Source organism: Chelon labrosus (genome assembly GCF_963514085.1).
Source record: "Chelon labrosus genome assembly, chromosome: 13".
Taxonomy (NCBI): domain Eukaryota; kingdom Metazoa; phylum Chordata; class Actinopteri; order Mugiliformes; family Mugilidae; genus Chelon; species Chelon labrosus.
Window position 1 is genome coordinate 11,118,973 of NC_140346.1, and position 19,332 is coordinate 11,138,304.

The following is a 19,332-nucleotide window of genomic DNA, read 5'->3' on the forward strand; positions in this document are numbered from 1 at the left end:
TGTTATTGCTGATTGATATATTTGTACTATATATACAGTAGACCATGTAGGGGCAGACAAACAACCAAAGTAACTTAGCTATATACTTATCCCTATTCAAATAAACACCAAGTATATTAATCAAATACTTTAGTGTTCACATTCAACGCATAAAACAAAACCTTACTCTCCCAGCAATTTTAGTTTCATACGTACCTTTTTGTATTTTTGTATTGCTTATTAAACACTTCCATTCTGAAGTGTCTTTAATTTAAAAAATCATACTGACGTCTGAATAAAACAAATCGTGGATGTAGCCTGATATAACATTTCTGCTGCTGCATCAAAGACAAGACTCCTGCTCTTATGAGAAGACATTGGATTAACTCAAATATGCGTGGATGTTATAAATGGCTTATAAATGGCCGAGCTGCAGAAGTATTCACTGGAGCTGCGAGGTTTTCAGAGATAAAATATTCCTGCTTCCAAACACGATATATATACATCCATCTGCCACATTTTATGCCTATCAAACCTATTACTTGTTTATTTTTTTTAGTTCCTGTTTCTTCTGGCTCTTGTGTAGTCTGGGGATGTATTGATGTTTTGTACTGACACTCTTGGTAATGTACAGTAAGAGCGGTCTCATCACATCAATAAAGCTACATGAATTGAATTGTGCTGAAATGAATGAGACAGAGCTCAGGTCGATGAGGACAGCTGCAGCAGCGGCAGCATCAGACCTTTACTGTGGCCTTTTCCACATTTTACTGCATTCAGCTCTCACTCGCTCTATTTCTACTTCCCTTTTTCTCCTCCACTATCCCTCTCCATGTTTCTTCTTTGCTTGTTTTTTCCCCCCTCCTCTTCTCCCCGTGTTGTCTCGCTCCCTCCCTCTTTCTCCTCCCCTCTCTCTTTCTTGTTACATTATTGATACAGAACACATCTATGAATCTTTCCACTCTCCGGAGAACTGATGACCTCTCCTCCTTCTCTCTCCTCTCAGTCTAATTTATCTGTCTGCTTCATCTTTACCTCTTACCTTCAGGCTACCCTGCTGATCAAGTTAGTTTGCACAGTACAAATGGAACCATTACTTTAGTCTTATTTTTCACTGTATGCCCTGCATGCTCCGGTAAATTACTGCTTAACTCTTCCTCCATTCTGCAGATGAATTGCTCGGATAATACAACGCTATTGCTCCTGCTTCCGCGGTCAGAAGGTGCAGGGAAGACGTGACAAGCAGCCGACTGAAAATCACAGGAAGGAATCTCTTTATGCCTTCTACAAGGGTGAAGATATTAAAGATGAACTTATTGCAGTATTTTCTGCGCTGTTTAAACAAGTTACATGACATAAAAGATTCAGAATTTAATCTAAAAAAAAAAAAGTAAATTGATTGAGTAGTGGAATACGGGCCTGTACCAAGATATTAAGAGATATAGAGGGAGACCGCTCACCATCTGCAGACAGATCGCTCCATCTATAGCAATCCCTGGTTGACACAAATACCAGAATACCATCGAGAGTTGACGTTTACTAAAGTTAAATATATTTGATGAAGTGGCAGCTTGTAGCTTTAGCCTTCCCCCTTTATTTCTCCAAGGAATATTTGTGGTTTGTTCCAACCTATAACGTTTTGATGAGGTCAATATATATACTCTACATCATACGGGGCTATGTTCCTGTTGGCATTTATATCTGTGCACTGATGTGTCTGTATTGTTCTGTAATGATGCCTCTAAAGCACCACTGTTTACGTCACACAACGGCGACCGGAAGAGAGCATTAGTTTCTTTTACTCGAGTCATTGCAACACAAGACATAGAGAAGACGTCTGAGTGGATGGCGTGTAGGAGGCTGAGCAAGGGAGAATCATCTGGATTTGTCCGGCCACTAGCAGACGTGAAGAATGAAATGCATTTTGGACAAATCACAGCTGTTGGTGTCTGCATTGCCACAATCTGTAGTTATATTTTCTGGGAGGCGCATGTTAGTCCAGGGTATAGAAGACTATCCGACCATAAATCTGGCGTTAATTTGCGCTCCCATCCTTCACCTGTAGAGAATTGGGGAAACAAGGAGAAACTTCTATATCAGGGTAAACAGAGCAGGCTTCCTGCAGCTATCCCAAATAATTAGATTTTTGCATAACTCATTTTAAATGTTGTTTTTTTTTTTTTCAGTCAGACTGTGAAGGAAACACTGAAATTGGTTGCCTGGATTGGTCATTTTGCTAAATGGATTTTTGGATCACCAATCAGAAGATTTAATTAAATTTTTTTTACAAGTCAACAGATGGCCATATTTACAACAAGTCTGCTCCTGCATGATGTCCTGGACAGATCTGACAATTACTTACATATGTTACAGTGTTACATATACGGGATTACTAGCGAGGTGCCATAGCTGTAACGAGTGCCTACTTCCAGCTACAACCCAGACTTGTCTGCAAGCAGTGCGTCCTTCAAAAACAGCTGTCATTTCAGAAAATATATATATACATTTATATTTTTTGCCATTTATATGTCCAACAATATAAAATTTATAAGCCAGATGTTGAGCTGTAAGGGCAGCGAGTACAATGTACGCAACAAAATGTAAACAGCAGGACAACTCACAGGAGCAACAGAAGCAGAGCAGCGCACTCAGTACAACAATCTGACAAAGACACAAGAGATTAGAACATGATGCGGACAAAGACTGATGGTAATCCATAAATGGATTATTTTGTGGTTTGAGATTAATAAAAAAAAAAATAATAAATTCAACGTTGCAGTTCCTGCCCTCCAAGATGAAAGGTTCAACATTTTCAGAGACATCTTTTCGAGTGGTAAATGTTAGAATTCTGGAAAGAGTTTAATAATTGATGCACATTTGTCCAAAGCAAAACAGGCAACCACAAAGCCCGGTCTGTTATCACTTTATAAAGTTGTTATAGAGAATGCATCCGCAAACAGAGACACAGAACCTCATTAGCATCACTATGGAGTCATGTTTCTGGCCACAGCTTAATGTCCAACATTTACTCTCCTTCAGTTGCTAACCGTACAACTTCTGTTGTATTTAATATTCAATTTTTTTTGTACTTCTTTAATGTTTATTTTTGATCCACGGTGTGCACTTTCCTTAAACTGTCTGCTGCTGCAATGCCGCAAATGCCCGCACTGTGGGATAAATAAAGGATTATCTTATCTTATATTAAATGCCCACCAATGTTCACCAATTCATTGCTAACTTTTTCTGTCATGACATCTGGTGCAGGACGATGTGAGCAGAAAGTGAACTGACAAAAGGAAGGCTGTAAGTATTAAAAAATGGTGCAAAAGCAGAAAACGTCCAGATAATAAGGTTTAGCTCTGATCAAATGACTAAGGTTAAAACTCAAAACGAGCACTGCTGACACTTCCAGATTCTTTTAATCTTACAAGAAAATAACACGCCAGTACTGAAAAAAAAATGCACTTAGTAACCTTACGCTTTCCCTGCTTTAATACTGTAAAATACACCAATTAGATGACACAGACAGACACACAAAAACAGTTTAGGAACAACTCAAAAAACGTGACGAACAGCACAAGGTGTTGACCTGGCCTCCAAATTCACTAGATCCTAAACTGATCAGGTATCTGTGGAATACACTGGAACAAGCCTGATCCACAGAGGCCCCTCCCCTCAACCCATAAGACCCAAAGGCCCCCACTAACAACATTCTGTTGCCAGACACCACAGGACACCCTCAGAAGGCCCATGTCCATTCTCTGATGAGTCACAGCTGTTTTGGAGGCACAAGGGAGACCTACACAATATTAGGAAGGTGGTCATAATGTTATGCCTGAAACGTGTATGACAGACAGACTCCCCAGAGAGTATCCTGGGGATGAATATGATCAAATTTCGGGGTTAAATGAAGGGAATGAGATGAAAACATGTCTCCTGTTCTGGTTTTCATACTGCACATTTCATCATTATCCTCTTACCAAGGTTTGACCTCCCTTTGGCAATGACAGTGTCTGATAGTTGGATGTGGAAGATAAAAGACCAGACACAATGACGGAGAAGCTAAAGTGCTGCGTGTGCGCGGCCCTCTTCTCCTGTCTGGGCATCAAAGTAGTCGTGATTTATGAGGAATCGATTGGTTACCAGCATTCCTCAGCAAACACGCAAGGACACACGGTTCTCCAGCTGCTCCGACTTCTCAATTTATTTCGAATACTGCTCGATTTAAATTGAATTTTGTCTGCCTTTCATCCAAATCCTTCAAATCTTCTCCAGCAAATGACATCTCTCACCTGGAATAGAAATCTCATTGGGCTCATCTCGACTATTGAACCGAAATGTCAATTTTGGTTGGAAGTGTTCAAAAGAAGAAGAAAAATCAGAAAGGAGAACCGCACTCACAGATAAGGTGCAACATCTGAGAAGATTTCAGACCATCAACAAAATCTTTAAACAATAAAAACCCAATTGATGGTCATATGAGTCTTGTTTCAAACTGAGATTTCTGACATAGCTCTGTCTTGTGTTCAGGTACCCTAATCTATGGTGGTGATCTTGTCAGATTCCAGTTGGACATCCCCAACACACTGTATCTCCCAATTTCTCTTGTTTAAATGTTTATGTATCTGGATTATTAATTAATGTATTAAAAATGTCCAAATAATTAGGAAAACTTTGCAAAATAATCCCAGTGAGTCAGAGCTCATGCTTCAGACTGCTTTAAATACTAGGATTCCAACGCTTTTCACTGCTTTCATGACGTTCTTTATCCAGTCATTTCCTACAGGCACGGCACATTGAGGAAGCACTGGCAGAACAGCTCAGAGGAACCGGGTGCTGCCCATTGACTGTATATAAAAAGGGACCTCCGTGACATCCCCCACAGATTTCCCAAAGAGCAGTTTTGAAGCTCAGCGTGGTGCATCCGGCCTTCAGCATCTCGTCATTACCTAACTCTCTGCTAATTAAAAAAAAAATGGTCAAAAAGGTGAAGTGTGAGTGGAAATGAGGCTCTGTTGGGTGTCTGTTGGTCGACGATCTGTCATCCAAAGCAGACACACCCTTAATTATGCAAGATACCTGAGGTACTGTATTTTAAATTTTAAAAAATTCAATGTATAGTTGTCATGAGTTGAGAAATTAGCCATAGAGACCAAAACCATTTTTGAACCAGGGTGTAAAGATGTTAATAACTATATCTGTTGGGACTGACTTGCTTTTGAAGCCAGTCTCAAGTGGCTAAACTGCAGTTTTGGGCACTTCTATTGTTGGCTTCGTTCTGCAGCCCTGGAGACTGCTGATTGGTGATAACTGGCCAATTGGCCAATCAGAGGAAAGTCACTGATGCTGAAACGGCTTGTTTCCGACAGTGGATGAACTGAGGGTCGAGCATAAAAGGCCAATACAAGGTAAACAATTTAGAACAGCAGATGAGAAATATGTAAAATTATGCAGATTAGAATATATGCCTTTTAAATGTAAAGTAGCAGATGTGAGATAACGAGAGGGGGGTTGTCATTTTGTGACTTGCAGTATGTTTTATATCGACATATGGATGAGTGGGCAGATATTCATTTGGGACACCTGTTGCTTCACACCAGCTACAATAACACATGCGGCTAATAATCAGAAAAATAGTTCAATCTGGATAAAAACGCCTTATTCAGCCACCTCAGTCAGAGGAGACTGGGCTGGAAGGTCGGACTGGAAAAAATGCTTGAAATGGAAATGGAAATATAATAGTATGATCCTGGTTTCTTTTTCCAGTGAATGGTATACTAATCATCCACTGCTGGCCAAAGACCCTAGTCTGAAGGTGTGAAACTTCTTAGGCACAAATGTTCAGACTTTATTGTAGATTGATGGCAGATTATATCTTAGTCCACCTCCCCTGTTCAGAGAAGGTTTTTCCAGTGTGACATATATGGCTTCCTTTACTCCTCATTCGAATGATCCGTCTTTTCTGGCTTAAATGTGTTAAATGTTGTTGTCACCCTTTTGAGGATGTTCCTATTTAAACCCCACCTCCATACCAGTGTTTTAGGACTGGAGAAGCTACTTGGATGAAACATCTACATGTCCAGTTGCCTTTATTTCAGTCATGTTTGGATACCGATTGATTCACGGAGTAATGAACCCATGCTGTAGCTACACAGGTGATACATGTTACATTTCATAGCTGTTTTTCGTCTTTCCACTTTTCATTGGAGTGTTGCTATAATAAAGCAACTCTTAGCTATGTTATTTATAGCTACAGTGTAAGCCCTTTATAACTGTATTTAATACCCACATGGTGCAGATGGAGTAATAATCCAAGAGAAGGGATTGGTAAACAGCGTGAATGTGTAGCGAGCAGATAGGTAGGTAAACATTTCAGTCGGATTAGTAATCACAAAGGGCTTTGGTCTAAGAAAGGGACTGCTAAAAGCACAAGCGAATTAAAGGTGGTGTAAGCCACTATAAGCCAATACACCCGATTCCAAATTCAGCCAATATCTCCTCGCTACCTGCTACAGGTAGATGTCACGTTCTGTATCTAGCGTTTGTTTGCGAACAAACCGACTCATCCACACAACGTTATTAGATTCAGCCATTTTCAGAGCTGGTGTCTTATCCTCTTTGAGTGTTAGGACTGCAGCAACAACTGCAGCCACAACCTTGTTGCCTTGGCAATGCGCATCCATGAATTTGGGGGGGGGGGGGGTCAAGCCTCTGAAGGAAGGTTTATCAGTTTGTCTCGGGAAGGGGCTGCCTTCACCTTTAATGAGCCAAGCGAACAGACAGGTAAGCGATGGAAACAATTTAAAGTCAATGAAACGATGGGGTAACAGTGCAAATGAACTGAGGGGCTGCTACAGAGCGGGGATGCTTCTGAATCAAGGCCACAGACTGGTAAACAATAATTAAACAAGCGAGGGAATGAACTGGTAAAGAGTGCAAAGGAGTTAATGAAGCCAGGGAATTGGATTTGTTAAAGAGTGCAAACAGGTTTATTAGCGGTGCATAGCAAGCTCTCATACTGAACTCACCACGGCCCTGCTGGATGGGTGCTAACAGAGGAGACAGATTAATAACTGAATTTATGAAAATAATATGATGTTTTTTTATGACCAAAGTCAAAATATTAAATATCTATTACACAGTATGTGCTGTTAATGAACATAAAGAGAGGATACATACACGCAGTATTAGGTGTGAATCGTGGCATATGCATGCAATTCCTGAAGAAATGAAACCCTGTGATCGATCGTCTTCCCTCCTCATGCCGTCATGGGATGAAATGCATTAGTCATGGTTTAATTACATTTATTTGTGAGGAGCCAAATAAATTAGTCATTTTTTTATACTCACTTTTGAATTCCTTCCTGTCACTTACTCTACAGCTTTTTACCAACTTCATTTTACTACAAAATTCACAGTCTTTCATGCTGACAAATGAAAAAGGAAAAGGATCCTTTAAACTTCCCAGTATATCAGTAAATCAGTATATCAGGCTAGCATATATTTGTTGTATATTATATATATATATAACCAACTGTAACATCAGAAGTGTCAAACACGAACACATCAAGACACGGATGCTGTTTTTTTCTTTTTTTGAGCAAAGTCAAGCTGAGCACTGAGCTGTTGGATTCACAGGTATGAAAAGAGGAGACGGATGGACGGACGGAGTGACACACACAAGTGACAATTAGAGAGGACTCTAAAAGCTGCAGAGAGGAGACCAAAGAGGTGTGAAATGGCAAGAATACAGAAGTAAAGGAAAGAAACGATAACAGACAAAGATCCAGAGCAGCTGCAGCGACAAAGCAGTGAAGCTTTCCGCCGCCGTAAGTACAGATTCACGAGCCGCCCTGCTTAGCTGGAGTCGCACGGCAATGAATAGACCTTTCACACCCTCCACGGAGGCTGCTGTGCTGCTGCGTGTCACACCGAATGTGTGAGTATGACAGAGGAAATGTGTGTACGAGCACGCCTCGGTCTCGGTGTGGGGGTATGCACATCAGCCTTTGAATATGTTCTTCTGTAAATAAGGTAAATCCTTGTGCGTGTCTGACGTCTGCGCTGTGTTTGTGTTGGTGTGCATGCATTAACGGTGAATATTTGTGTATTTGCATGTACTTCAGCAGCAGAGAATAAATGTGTGTGTGTCTTACTAGTAAAGGTGGAGCACGTCTGGCGGGAGGGATGTTCCACAAAGGAGTGAGTTAACAGGATGTGATGAAATGAACTTCCTGGATTTCCTTTTCTAAAAACTGACGATGCCAGCTCTCAGTTGGCTTACTACCGTTTGATACACCTCAGTTTTCTCCTTCTGACCTCATGCACAGCGCTTTCCCATTGCACATATGTACATTAGATCTATAATGACACATTGATTTTGTTTCACAAATCATATTATATCTATCTCATATTTAATTCATATGCGCATTCCATGAGCATTGTTATACACCTGCCATTTTTGAAAAGCTGCATCTGCACACGTGTTTTTGTGTGGCCAACACTAGTCAGGACGGGGCAGCCAAAAATGAAAAAATGCCCAGTGCAAAACAATGCTGAGGAAAACCAGCAATCACAACATCCAGTGCTCGAGCTAACCTTTTTACAACTATCTCCAATAACGCCTGGTTCACCCACGTAGTAGCCTCAATTCTAATTAGAATATGAGTCTGGTAACGCGCAATTTGGCGCTCGGATGACGTCCATGACGACATCTGCGTCATTCTTCTGTCCATCACCACATAAATCTCACCCAAACAATTTGTTTGGCCTGGCAGACCTCTGTCGGAGCATAAATCAGTTCCCAAGGGAAGTTTGTCTAGCTTCCAGACAACCCTGGTGAAGGTACTGCATTCCTCAAGGTAAAGAAATTAGAAAAGAAGCTGGAAGGACATCCTACTGCGCTTGAAAATCCACCTGCTACTACTCATGCCAGCTCAGTCCTCACCCCAACATACTGCAGAGCTTTTGCCTTGTAAAGTGATTAAATAAATATCCCACTGAACGTCCCATCAGGTGATACTGCTGACCCATCGCCCCCACCCTCAGTGTCGCCAAACTGGCGTGGGTATGCAGGCGGCTACAGAGGAACCATCTGTGTTGGAGCTGTGTTTGCAAATTTCCTTTTGCTGCTGCCTCACATTATTCTAAACCACAGGCTTCTTTTCTGAAGCAGCTGCAAGAAATTGACTAATGTTTTATTATGTGTCAACTATCCTGTGTGCAAAAAGGTTTTTTGACCTGCACAAAATAGTGCAGGGCAATAAAATGTGTTTTCATCACCACTTGGACTAGCTGCTGTATCTTACATTCTCAGTGTTTAATGTACTTGCTTATATCAGAGTCCAGCCACAGATGTAGGGGCAGATCAGAGACAAGGCAGCGAACTCAAGAGTCATGTCTTGTATCTTGAGTTTTATGTGGGTTTTGCCACACCACTTTGTTGCCTCGTCAGTGGCTTCAGCCAACACCAGCAAAGGGAACCTGCTGATATCTTGGAAGAAGTTGTTTTTAGCAAGCTCTGAACAGTTTTCTATTGATTAAAACAGTTCAGAGTTTGCTAAAAACAAGTTCTTCCAAGATACCAAAGAATTGTGTGTTTTTGCAGCATACGAACAATCTGACTCTGAAACTAAATTAGTGTAAATGCCCACTGGGAGGTCACGTACTCTGCCTCTATAGGCTTTATCCGTATTTTTTTTTCCAAAGGGTGCATACAGGTAATAAATGAGCTGTTGTCACATTACATACCAGCTACACTGGCCTTAGTGAGCTAGCTGGTTATTATTAGAGCACCTTTGAACATACAACGCACAACTATCACTTTCATCCACCCACATGAAGTTCCTAATGCTTCCAAGGCCCCGTTTAGACCTTGCATCCGATCAGGGCAATCTGAACGCAAGTTTAAAGGACCTGTGTTCACACCTGTACCCGGTATCAGGACCATGAACAGCAGTTTCAGTTTCTTGTGTGTGCATCATGACTTGGGGAGCTGATAAATATTATGGAACAAGCTGTAAAGTCTCTGTCACTCACTGAAATCACACGCATTTATTAATGATTTATTTATCTTTGCCCTGACATTAGTCATTTCAGAGACTTGCACAAAGCTCAGATTATACCTGGAACTCTGGAAGCTTCATAAAGACACCTTTACGTCATCATGATCGGCATCAATAAAGCACATGTCGATATGTTAAGGTTTATAATTTAGTGTTTAACAGCTACAAGGACAGAATGTTTTAAAAGGCTCTCATTGCTAATGAACAGGCATCACTTACACTGCGGCTGTGTGTTTTTCTCTCGACGAATGCGGCAAAGCTCCACTTAAACAACCTCTGAATGTGGTCTGAGATTGGATCACTCAAATGTGTCCTGGGTGCGTTCTCACCTGTGCTTTAAACTGGTCACTTGTGACCCGACTGCCCAGGATGGATGTTAATGAAAGGTCTAAATGGGGCCCAAGAGAGCCCACTCAGGAGACAGGATGTGTATACCATTTCTTACCATTAGCTCATCCTGTGATGCATCATCTTCAGTGCCAGAACCTCATGGCCATGACACACAAAGCCAGTGGTCGGCCATTTGCTGTTGTTGGGCAGTCCATAAGAATCTGGGACTCTAGTTTTTGTGTACACTGGCTGAACCTGTGATGGTGGCATTTTTCAGCGTTCAACAAGGAAGGATTGCAGTCAAAAAATGTTGGAGAGTGCTGAAAGAAGGGACTCTGGGACTGAATATAAGCATATGTTACGTCATGTGGACAAATATAGGTTTAAGAAAATAATGTTTGTCTGTTCTATACCACAACTTGTGACCAATTAACACAGAAATCCAGGTCATTCAAAAGGTTCACATATTCTTCCTTGCACACTATATTAACATTATATGAAACTATGTATCAAACAAATATATACAGTCTGAGAAATTCCACCTAATAATATAACACAGTGTCTTAATATATCAGCTTCTTTATTGACCTTTACTTAAAAGTCAGTTTGGTTCTCATTCGATTTGACGGATAGGATGCAGAGTGACTGATCTCACACCATCGAACCGATCAATACCACTCTGGCAGTCAATGAGAAGAATTTATTCTGGATTGACTCTGAAATATTTATGTGCAAGACTCGCTGTATTATTTATAGTGGCAGCGTTATCCAGAGTGTGTTTTATGTATGCTGCAGATATAAAGCTATAACTTACATATATAACTATTTATTTTATGCTCTTTCATTCATTTGAGAGATCCATAAACATACCTTAGAGAGGTGGAATAGCATGATGTAGTCAACAATTACTTTTATTTATGCATCACCACAACTACCTCAGTCTTTTAATCCTGTCTTTTAGCTTAACAGGTCCTCAGCCCCTTTGTTTATTTATGGAAATGTGTCATTAATCCCGCGCAGCTTTACAGTTCATATTAATCAGACAGATTGTGGAGGGCGCGCAGTGTTACTTGTCGGCTGAAACCTCTAAATGGACGCAGACAACAAAAACGAGACACGCGCTCTGACAGACAGCGAGACCAGCAACACAAAAGCAGCAGCTATATTCACAGCTGCGTAAAAAACACACACACAGTGGCAGGTGGAAGTGAAGAAAACTGCGGCAGAAAAAAAGTGCAGCACTCAGCGCATGTCGCGTCAGAGAAAACAACATCCTTCAAACACGTCCCCTCAGCGTAAATGCAGGGTTATCAGGCGGCTGGAGGCAGAGCAGGTTACGCGTGTTGGGGCGGGGAAGGGGTTTCTGAGAATACTCTTTGTGCTTTTGTGGCACCGCTTGATGGAAATTTCCTCTGTGGAGGGAAGCTGTGAAACGGTTCTTGTGTGTGCAGCTTTGCAGTTGTCAGGGCTGCAGTGGTGAATAATATGAATAATACGCTTGCAGGGACGGACGGAGGAAGGGAACCACTAAGTTGAACTGGCAACCTTGAAGATTTCCATTTTAACAGTCAGTGTCAGTTAAGTTACTATCAGCTGAATGAGGCAGCACAGTGGTAACTGAGTTTATGGATCACTGATGAAAAGTATAGAAATGACAAATAAAATATCTCTAATAAATGTTGCATCTGATAAACCCGGCAGTTCACTCTCTTCCATTATAGGCATCCACAAACAGTACGGTAATGTAATATTTCGAAAGTTAAAGCTGAACTAGTCAATATTTTTGTATTCACAACTGAAAAAATTCTGTTGTGTTACGAGAAAGGTCTTGCTCATACTGAGAAAATGTGAAATACTCTTCATCTCTACAGATCCCCTTATCATTTTAACGTCTTTTAGATCATTGTTTCGGTTGACTATCAGCTGTTATCAAAATGTCCAGTGGCAATATGTCAGTATTATCTCAGTGATTATTATTAAAAAATATTAAGGATTATCACTGTATTATCAGAGTTTCTGTTGACCTACACTTGTCGTTCTTTAACGTACGGCCAAACTAAATTCGGGAGGTTAAAAGTAATTTTGTACACTTTTCCATAACACAAACTTGTCGAAAGACTGATCACCTGACGAAAGACAACTTCCATATTTCCAACATATAAATAAAAGACTTGAATAGATAGCTCCACAATGCGACAAGAAATTATTAGTACTGTTACAGGGAAGACAGTTAGTCAGGGATTCAGCTTGACACCATCTCACCAGTGACAACTTCGCCAATATTTCATAACTATCTAAATTATTTCCTACTGTTTCGCACTCACATAAAGATGATTTCAGAAGATGAGGTGTGGCATCCGTGTGTGGAGCATTAACATCTTTGTCATCTGAAGAAACGGCTCAAATGTCTTTCATGCCACAATCAGGACAGTAAAAGAACAGCTGTCCAATGTGGCAGACAGGACGGTCGGATGAAGCAGAACGAGGGAAATGACACCTTGTCCTCCTTCTCCACTTACTCTCTCTCGTTGCCTTTTCTCACATAACAATCATCCCTCTGGTGTTTCTTTCATTCCTGCTCCGCTCTGCTCAGCATCTTTCTGTTCACCTATTATAAACTGTGCATTAAACAATTTACAGTGTTGAGTACAGTGCATTCTGAGTCTGCATTTCATTGCAATTCATTGATTTACCTGCGTTTTGGCAGCTAATACTGGTGTTGTTTTGTATTTTGATGATAATATATACCAGTTTCTGTCAATCTTTAATCTATTTTAATCTAATTTTTGTTTTCCAGGAATGAGCCCTATTCTAAGGGGTCAGTTTTACCCGTCATGAGATTTAGAAATGACCCCCCTACGTCTGTGTTTTGTGTGTCACATTCGCACAGGATGAGCGAACTAAGTATTTTACTCAAATGTCTCAACTGTCCATGGTTATGGCATCTCTGCTTCTTTCTGCTTCACTCAACTACATGTCAGATTTAATATTATACATTTTATACCTTTTTGATAGCTTTAGTTACTTTTCAAGTTTGGATTAATAATATAACTATCTGGCAGTGTTTAAATCAGCCCCAGCTTTACTGATATGATGAACACATTAATGCTTGATTTAATAATATCCAACAAATCAATATACGCTGCAATGCATGTCATCGATCTCATCATCATCCGCGATTTTGTTCGTCTGATGGTTTTGAGCTTGCTTTTTTCTCAAAATGGGTCAAGGACATCTTGACTTTGCACCCTAACACCTGTCCAAACTATGATTCATAGCATAATTCAGAATTCTTAAATGAAAAAAGGTTGAAAAAAAGGTCCCCAAGTGAAACTAGTCCTGTGCAAACTCAACATATTTCAGTCTAGTGTATGTTTAGAGCCTAATTTGATCCTTCTGTATCTTCACTAAAGCACTGTTCCCCGTCTGGCTTTAGCTTGAGAAAAGATGTCAGATAACATTTATACACTAATACTGGATTTTGTTAGCAAACATCTAATTTACTGGATAAAAATCCTGTTCGTGCAGGACTAGTTTTACCTGGGGACCTCTTGTAATTTGCAATAATTACGGAAGATCTTAAGCCCGAGCGACCTATTCACACCTTGTGCTGTTCTTCATGTTTTTTGAGTTGTTCCTAAACCGTTTTTGTGTGTGTCTGTGTCAGGCTGCATCCTGCTGGGGATGGCTGCTGCCATCAAGGAGTGTCATTGCTATGGGGTGGGGGTGCCTGGTCTGGTCTAGGTGGGTGGCACATGTCTAAGTAACATCCACATGAATGCCAGGTCCAAATGTTTCCAGCAGAACATTGAATTGTCACAAAATGGTCAAGGTTGTTTACTTCTCCTGTCAGTGGTTTTAATGCTGTGGCTGACTGGTGTATTTTACAGTATTAACGCAGGGAAACTGTAAGGTTACTCAATGTGTTTTATTCAGTATTGCTGTCACACGTCTGCTTTGGGGTAACAGTGTTTCAACAGAACGCAGTGCCCTGATATGATCCATCAGGCCTTTTAATTCCTATCTCCAGCGCTCCTCCTCCTTCCCTGCATTATCTATCCAGCATGGCTGCAGTCACGCTTCCTTTCCCCCTCTCTCTCTCTCTCTCCCTCAATGACATACTGGACTACATGAATGAACAAACACGAGTTCCCTCAAGGACACGCACAGCCACGAAACCACTTAGAGCACTTCCGTAACTTAATAGTGTCAGACAAAATGAGTCAGGAGATCATCTGATAGCAGCAACGCAATGAATCAGCCTGTGAGTGTGAGCATGCACCGTGATTTGAATTTTTACCAAGTATTCTTCACGTGAAGCTATTTCTTTTTACTGAATGTGTGTGTGTGTGTGTGTGTGTGTGTGTATCCTACCGTCTTGGGGCAGTGGACATATCTTGCCAGGCTGATAATCAGGTCGTGTGTGATGGGATCCACCAGGTTTCTGAAGCTGGCGTAGCGGTACAAAACGTCATCCAGGGATGTTGACTCCATGCCCAGGTCCTAAACACATTAAATAACACCATCATACCATCACTCATGCAGCTGTATGTACATACAGTATGGTGCTTATACAGGCAACACTCGTGTTTATATAACGCATTTCATAGACATGGGAGAATTCAATGGACTTATTACAATTACCAAGATAAGCAAACATAAAAGCAGAAAATTAATTCATGCACATCTCTCGCGCCGTAAGTGCAAGCTAGTACCTGAAAGGCTTTTACATTTTCCACGCTGCTTTGTCAACTCGCCGACCCCCTAAAGCACTGAATTAAAGCCCGTCGCACCGCTTCCCTCGTTCTGCTTGCCGCGGAGGCAAAAGGAAGATTTGTCACATCTCGAGCCCCATCAAGGCTGACGAAGCACAAACCTGTTGGGGGAGCTTCACGCATGAGCAGGGGTCTTGTTAAATCTTCAGAAGTCAACACGAATGACAACTCCACGTGGCAGTACACGGGAGAGGATTAGACAAGCAGCCAAAGGTACTCTGATGAATGTAACAAAGCTGCTTCGCTCGACTATAATATAAAATATACAAGTCTAAAGCAGAGCATTGGCTGAGTTTATATACACTGTAGCACAACTCATCAATACGGCTGGGCGTCATTTATCTGAGCTTGGCTACGTGATCATTTACCCTCCACCATGTTCTATTGTGGGCATAAAATAACCTAGCATTTACAATGCTGGGTGTTTTTTTTTTCACACAACACAAAATGCTGTCATTTTTTTTTTCTTCAGTTCTTAGATCCTAACTGGCAGTGGGACAAAAAAGTGAAGTTGGCCCCGAGTGTGGGAGTAAAAGGTCATAGACTCCCTTGGTAGCATGAATGTGCTCATTCCGTGGCAATCTGCCAATTAGATTATAAGAAGTCCTGACATTTTGTCCTAGCTCATGCAGTGTGCAAAATGGAGAGGGTTAATCAGTCAGTGGGCATGAATGTGGTCCGGGCAGTGTGCCCAAAAGATATTGACATTTCCAAAATACAGAATTTATTTACTGCTTGATGATGGCACTATGGAAAAAGTTAAGAGTAACCAAAATAATCTTTGTTCATCATCAAGGGACCTTGAGCAAACCATGGGCCTTGGACCTTGTGACCTGTTTGAGGGTGTTTTTTGCTACTGTGTTCATTTTTAGCTATACTGATGGCAGGCCTTTGTCGAATGGGCATGTCTGTGTGTTAAACTTGAATGCACTGGCCAGAGTTCAGTGCAAATATGCATGATTTGCAGACATATTTTAATGTCTTTGGTGATCACAACTTTCCTTCTAGAACAGTCAGAAAACAAATTCTCATTAGGATTGAGTAAAATGTCATTTAGATTTCATTATGAGGCGTTTTTCAACAAATACAGAGATAAAAAAAAAAAAAAAAAGTACCTATGGGCACAACTGGATAGTCCTACAACCAATTTGTTTGTTGTTAATAAATTCAACACAACGTTCAAATGACGAGAATGACCATGCCGCTGTTACTCTGCAGATCTTTGCTGGGGCATAATCAGTTCCCAACAGAGTGGTTCCACACCAACCTTCCGCCACAAAAAGGTTACGCATGGTGGGTAAAAACATCATGTTAAAGGGGAACTACTGTTTTTTTACAACCTGGACCTTATTTCTGGCATAAAATACGATCATTTACTCACCCATATAACTTTTGTGTAATTTGTATTGGTTCGGAAGATAATTAGATCAGCGTATATCCATATAGTGGGAGTCACTGGGGCACCGAAATGCAGCCTCTGAATAATGCATTATCTGCCGCGAAACTCGTTCATTTAAAAAAACTAGCAGACTTTCTGACTGAATATTCTTCAGATTCTGAGGTCGTGGACGAACCATAGCGGTAGCAAATTACAGGTAAACAAGCCGACCGTCGCGGGTGCGCTCGGCACTCAGAGATGACATCATCCAGGTCAGAAGACATCATCCGGGATCTGTAGGTCAATCTACAGACCCCGGATGATGATAACAGGTAACTCCGAACTCAACGGGGAATAGCACTAGCGTACGATAACAAAATGAAATGAAATGAACGAGATAATGCGTTATTTGGAGGCTGCGTTTCGGTGCCCCAGTCACTCCCACTATATGGATATACGCTGATCTAATTATCTCCCGTACCAATACAAATTACACAAAAGTTATATGGGTGAGTAAACGATCATATTTTCTTGCCAAAAATAAGGTCCAGGTTGTAAAAAAACAGTAGTTCCCCTTTAAGATTGTCAGTGTGAGCATGCTAATGCTAGTTTTATACTCTGCACTGTACCAGTGTACAACTAGCAGCATGGATACTCCTAGGCTTGGTACCTCAAAACATCCAGGTCTTCAAGTATTTTCTACACTTTCAGTTGGGTGTGGGGAAACCCCTTAGCTTATGATCACTGCTTGGGTAAATGATAAACTCCTACTAAAACAAAGGCTCAAAATTTCCATAGTGCAACAATAAAAGTAGCTCTGCGTTTGGAAACAGAATATACTGCGTATTTCTGAGCAAAGTGTTTCGAGTGTGTACTTTTTGTAAATTAGTGAACGGAGCAGTGATTTCTGTCACAGTCCCCCACACACAGTCAGTTGTAGTATACATCCTTGCCACGGGATGTTACCTCAGACAGTATGTACTGTCTGCCCCATATACATAATAAGTAATGGCTTCGCTGCAACATTATTTTTTGCTGCAAATGATAGCGTGCATGAAAGACTTTCTGCACAGATTTCTTTTATCTATTTTTTTTTTTACTTGTGATTGTTTTGCAGACAATATATTGCCAGTTGAGTAGCAACAGGACCGATCATGTTCGGAGAGAGAGGGGGAGAGGGAGAGAGAGAGGGGCTTGGTCTCTAACAGAAAGCTATGACTCACTGAGGTTTCCATGCTGCCTATTGTTCTGCGTAGGAGGGGCAGCAAATAACTGACGGCAATTTTGACTGAGTGACACGGGCACACATGTTAATCAGCTGCCGTACTGTCAGATGAGAGTGACATTTATAGCAACACAGCAGGTGAGAGAAACCTGTTATTATTTCATCAACAGGTGCATGTTATGATATGTGCTGCTGGTGGCCAGGATACACACACTCACGCGGTTTCCAATTGAGATCACACAATCGGTCGTCATGAATTATATCTGCTCGTGTATTCACGAAGCGCCCAGTGATGCTACAAACCCTTACTGGGGACAATTCAGTCACTGAAACAGCTGTGATAGAAGCATGAAAATAATTGGCCAGTTTGGTTTTTCAGTCTTTTAACAGCGTTTGGATTATAAATGCAGACTACTGATACGTTATTAACTCCATGCTCTGCAGTGTGTGCAGGTGTGAGGAAACATGAGGTGATCAGTCGTCTGATGCCACATAGGGTGAGCCCAGTCAAACACTTAACTGTCATAGCCCTGTGATAGACTGGCGATCTGTCCTGGGTGTACCCCGCCTCTCGGCCCAGTGAAAGCTGGGATAGGCCCCAGCCCCCTCGCGACCATCTAGAGGGCAAGCAGTTACGGAAAATGAATGAATGAATGAACAGTCGTATTGATTTGAGTTCAGATGCCTAAGAACAGCATTTCCACCTCCCCAAAAACCGCTTTAACTGATAAAGGTGTCGGGTTTTGATCAATTGTCAGATAACTTTACGCCTCATATCTAGTCTACCATACATTTTTTTCAATAACTTGGGTCAAGGCAGATTTTGAGAAATACACTTACTGATATTTGCTTATTTGCTCACATTTTAATGAGAAGCTAGAACGAGCGTTCAGACACAACGTTTGTGGTTGTTGAGCATGATGAAAAGTGGTGTATTTCTCAAAATGGTTTAATCTGCACATGAAACAAAGAGTAAAAAACTAATGTTGTGGTTTTACCTTGAGCTGCATGGCTACAGTATGCCTTAGCCGTGTACAATATAAAAGTGTCTGCGAAGGTTTTCGGTCATCCAGTTCATTGCATTTTCAAAAAACAAAGCTGAAACAAGAGAGTTTCTCTGGACTTGCAGAGTTCTTATCCACTGGTGGTGAGGGGTTGGGGGTTAAATAGGAACATCTGTGGATGGTGCTCACCAGAAACTCACCTGGATAGGGTCTGTTAACAACCAGGGAAGTTTCACCCCCATTATGGCATCATGGCAACAAATAGGTAGCTATAGTATTATTCATTGGGGACAGAAAACAGGATCCTCCATCTACAGGTGAGTATCTGGTTGTTACAGACACTTGTCATGTGAGTTTCCAAAAGCTCCCCATCAGTCTCTTTGAACAGAAGAAGCTACTTGGATGATGCATCTTCAAGAAACCGTACAAGTCCTGTTGCTGTTGGCTTGGTTTTTGGATAATTTAGACATAATGTGACTTAACAGTAACCTTGACAACCAGATTCTAATCGGTTTACCCTTCCAGGAAGTCCAGGACGGACGTAATGAAATGCCGTCCTAGGAAGTTTCTGATACAT

At 41.2% G+C, this 19,332-nt stretch overlaps 1 protein-coding gene across 1 annotated transcript in view; it reads right to left on the reverse strand.

Annotated features, from left to right (window-relative positions):
* Positions 1–19,332, reverse strand: part of lrrc75a (leucine rich repeat containing 75A) — a 56,061-nt gene that overhangs the window by 29,237 nt on the left and 7,492 nt on the right. Inside the window, exon 2 of the mRNA XM_084559089.1 lies at positions 14,748–14,876. Coding sequence (XP_084415215.1) covers positions 14,748–14,876 — 129 coding nt within the window. The remainder of the gene's footprint in view (positions 1–14,747; positions 14,877–19,332) is intronic.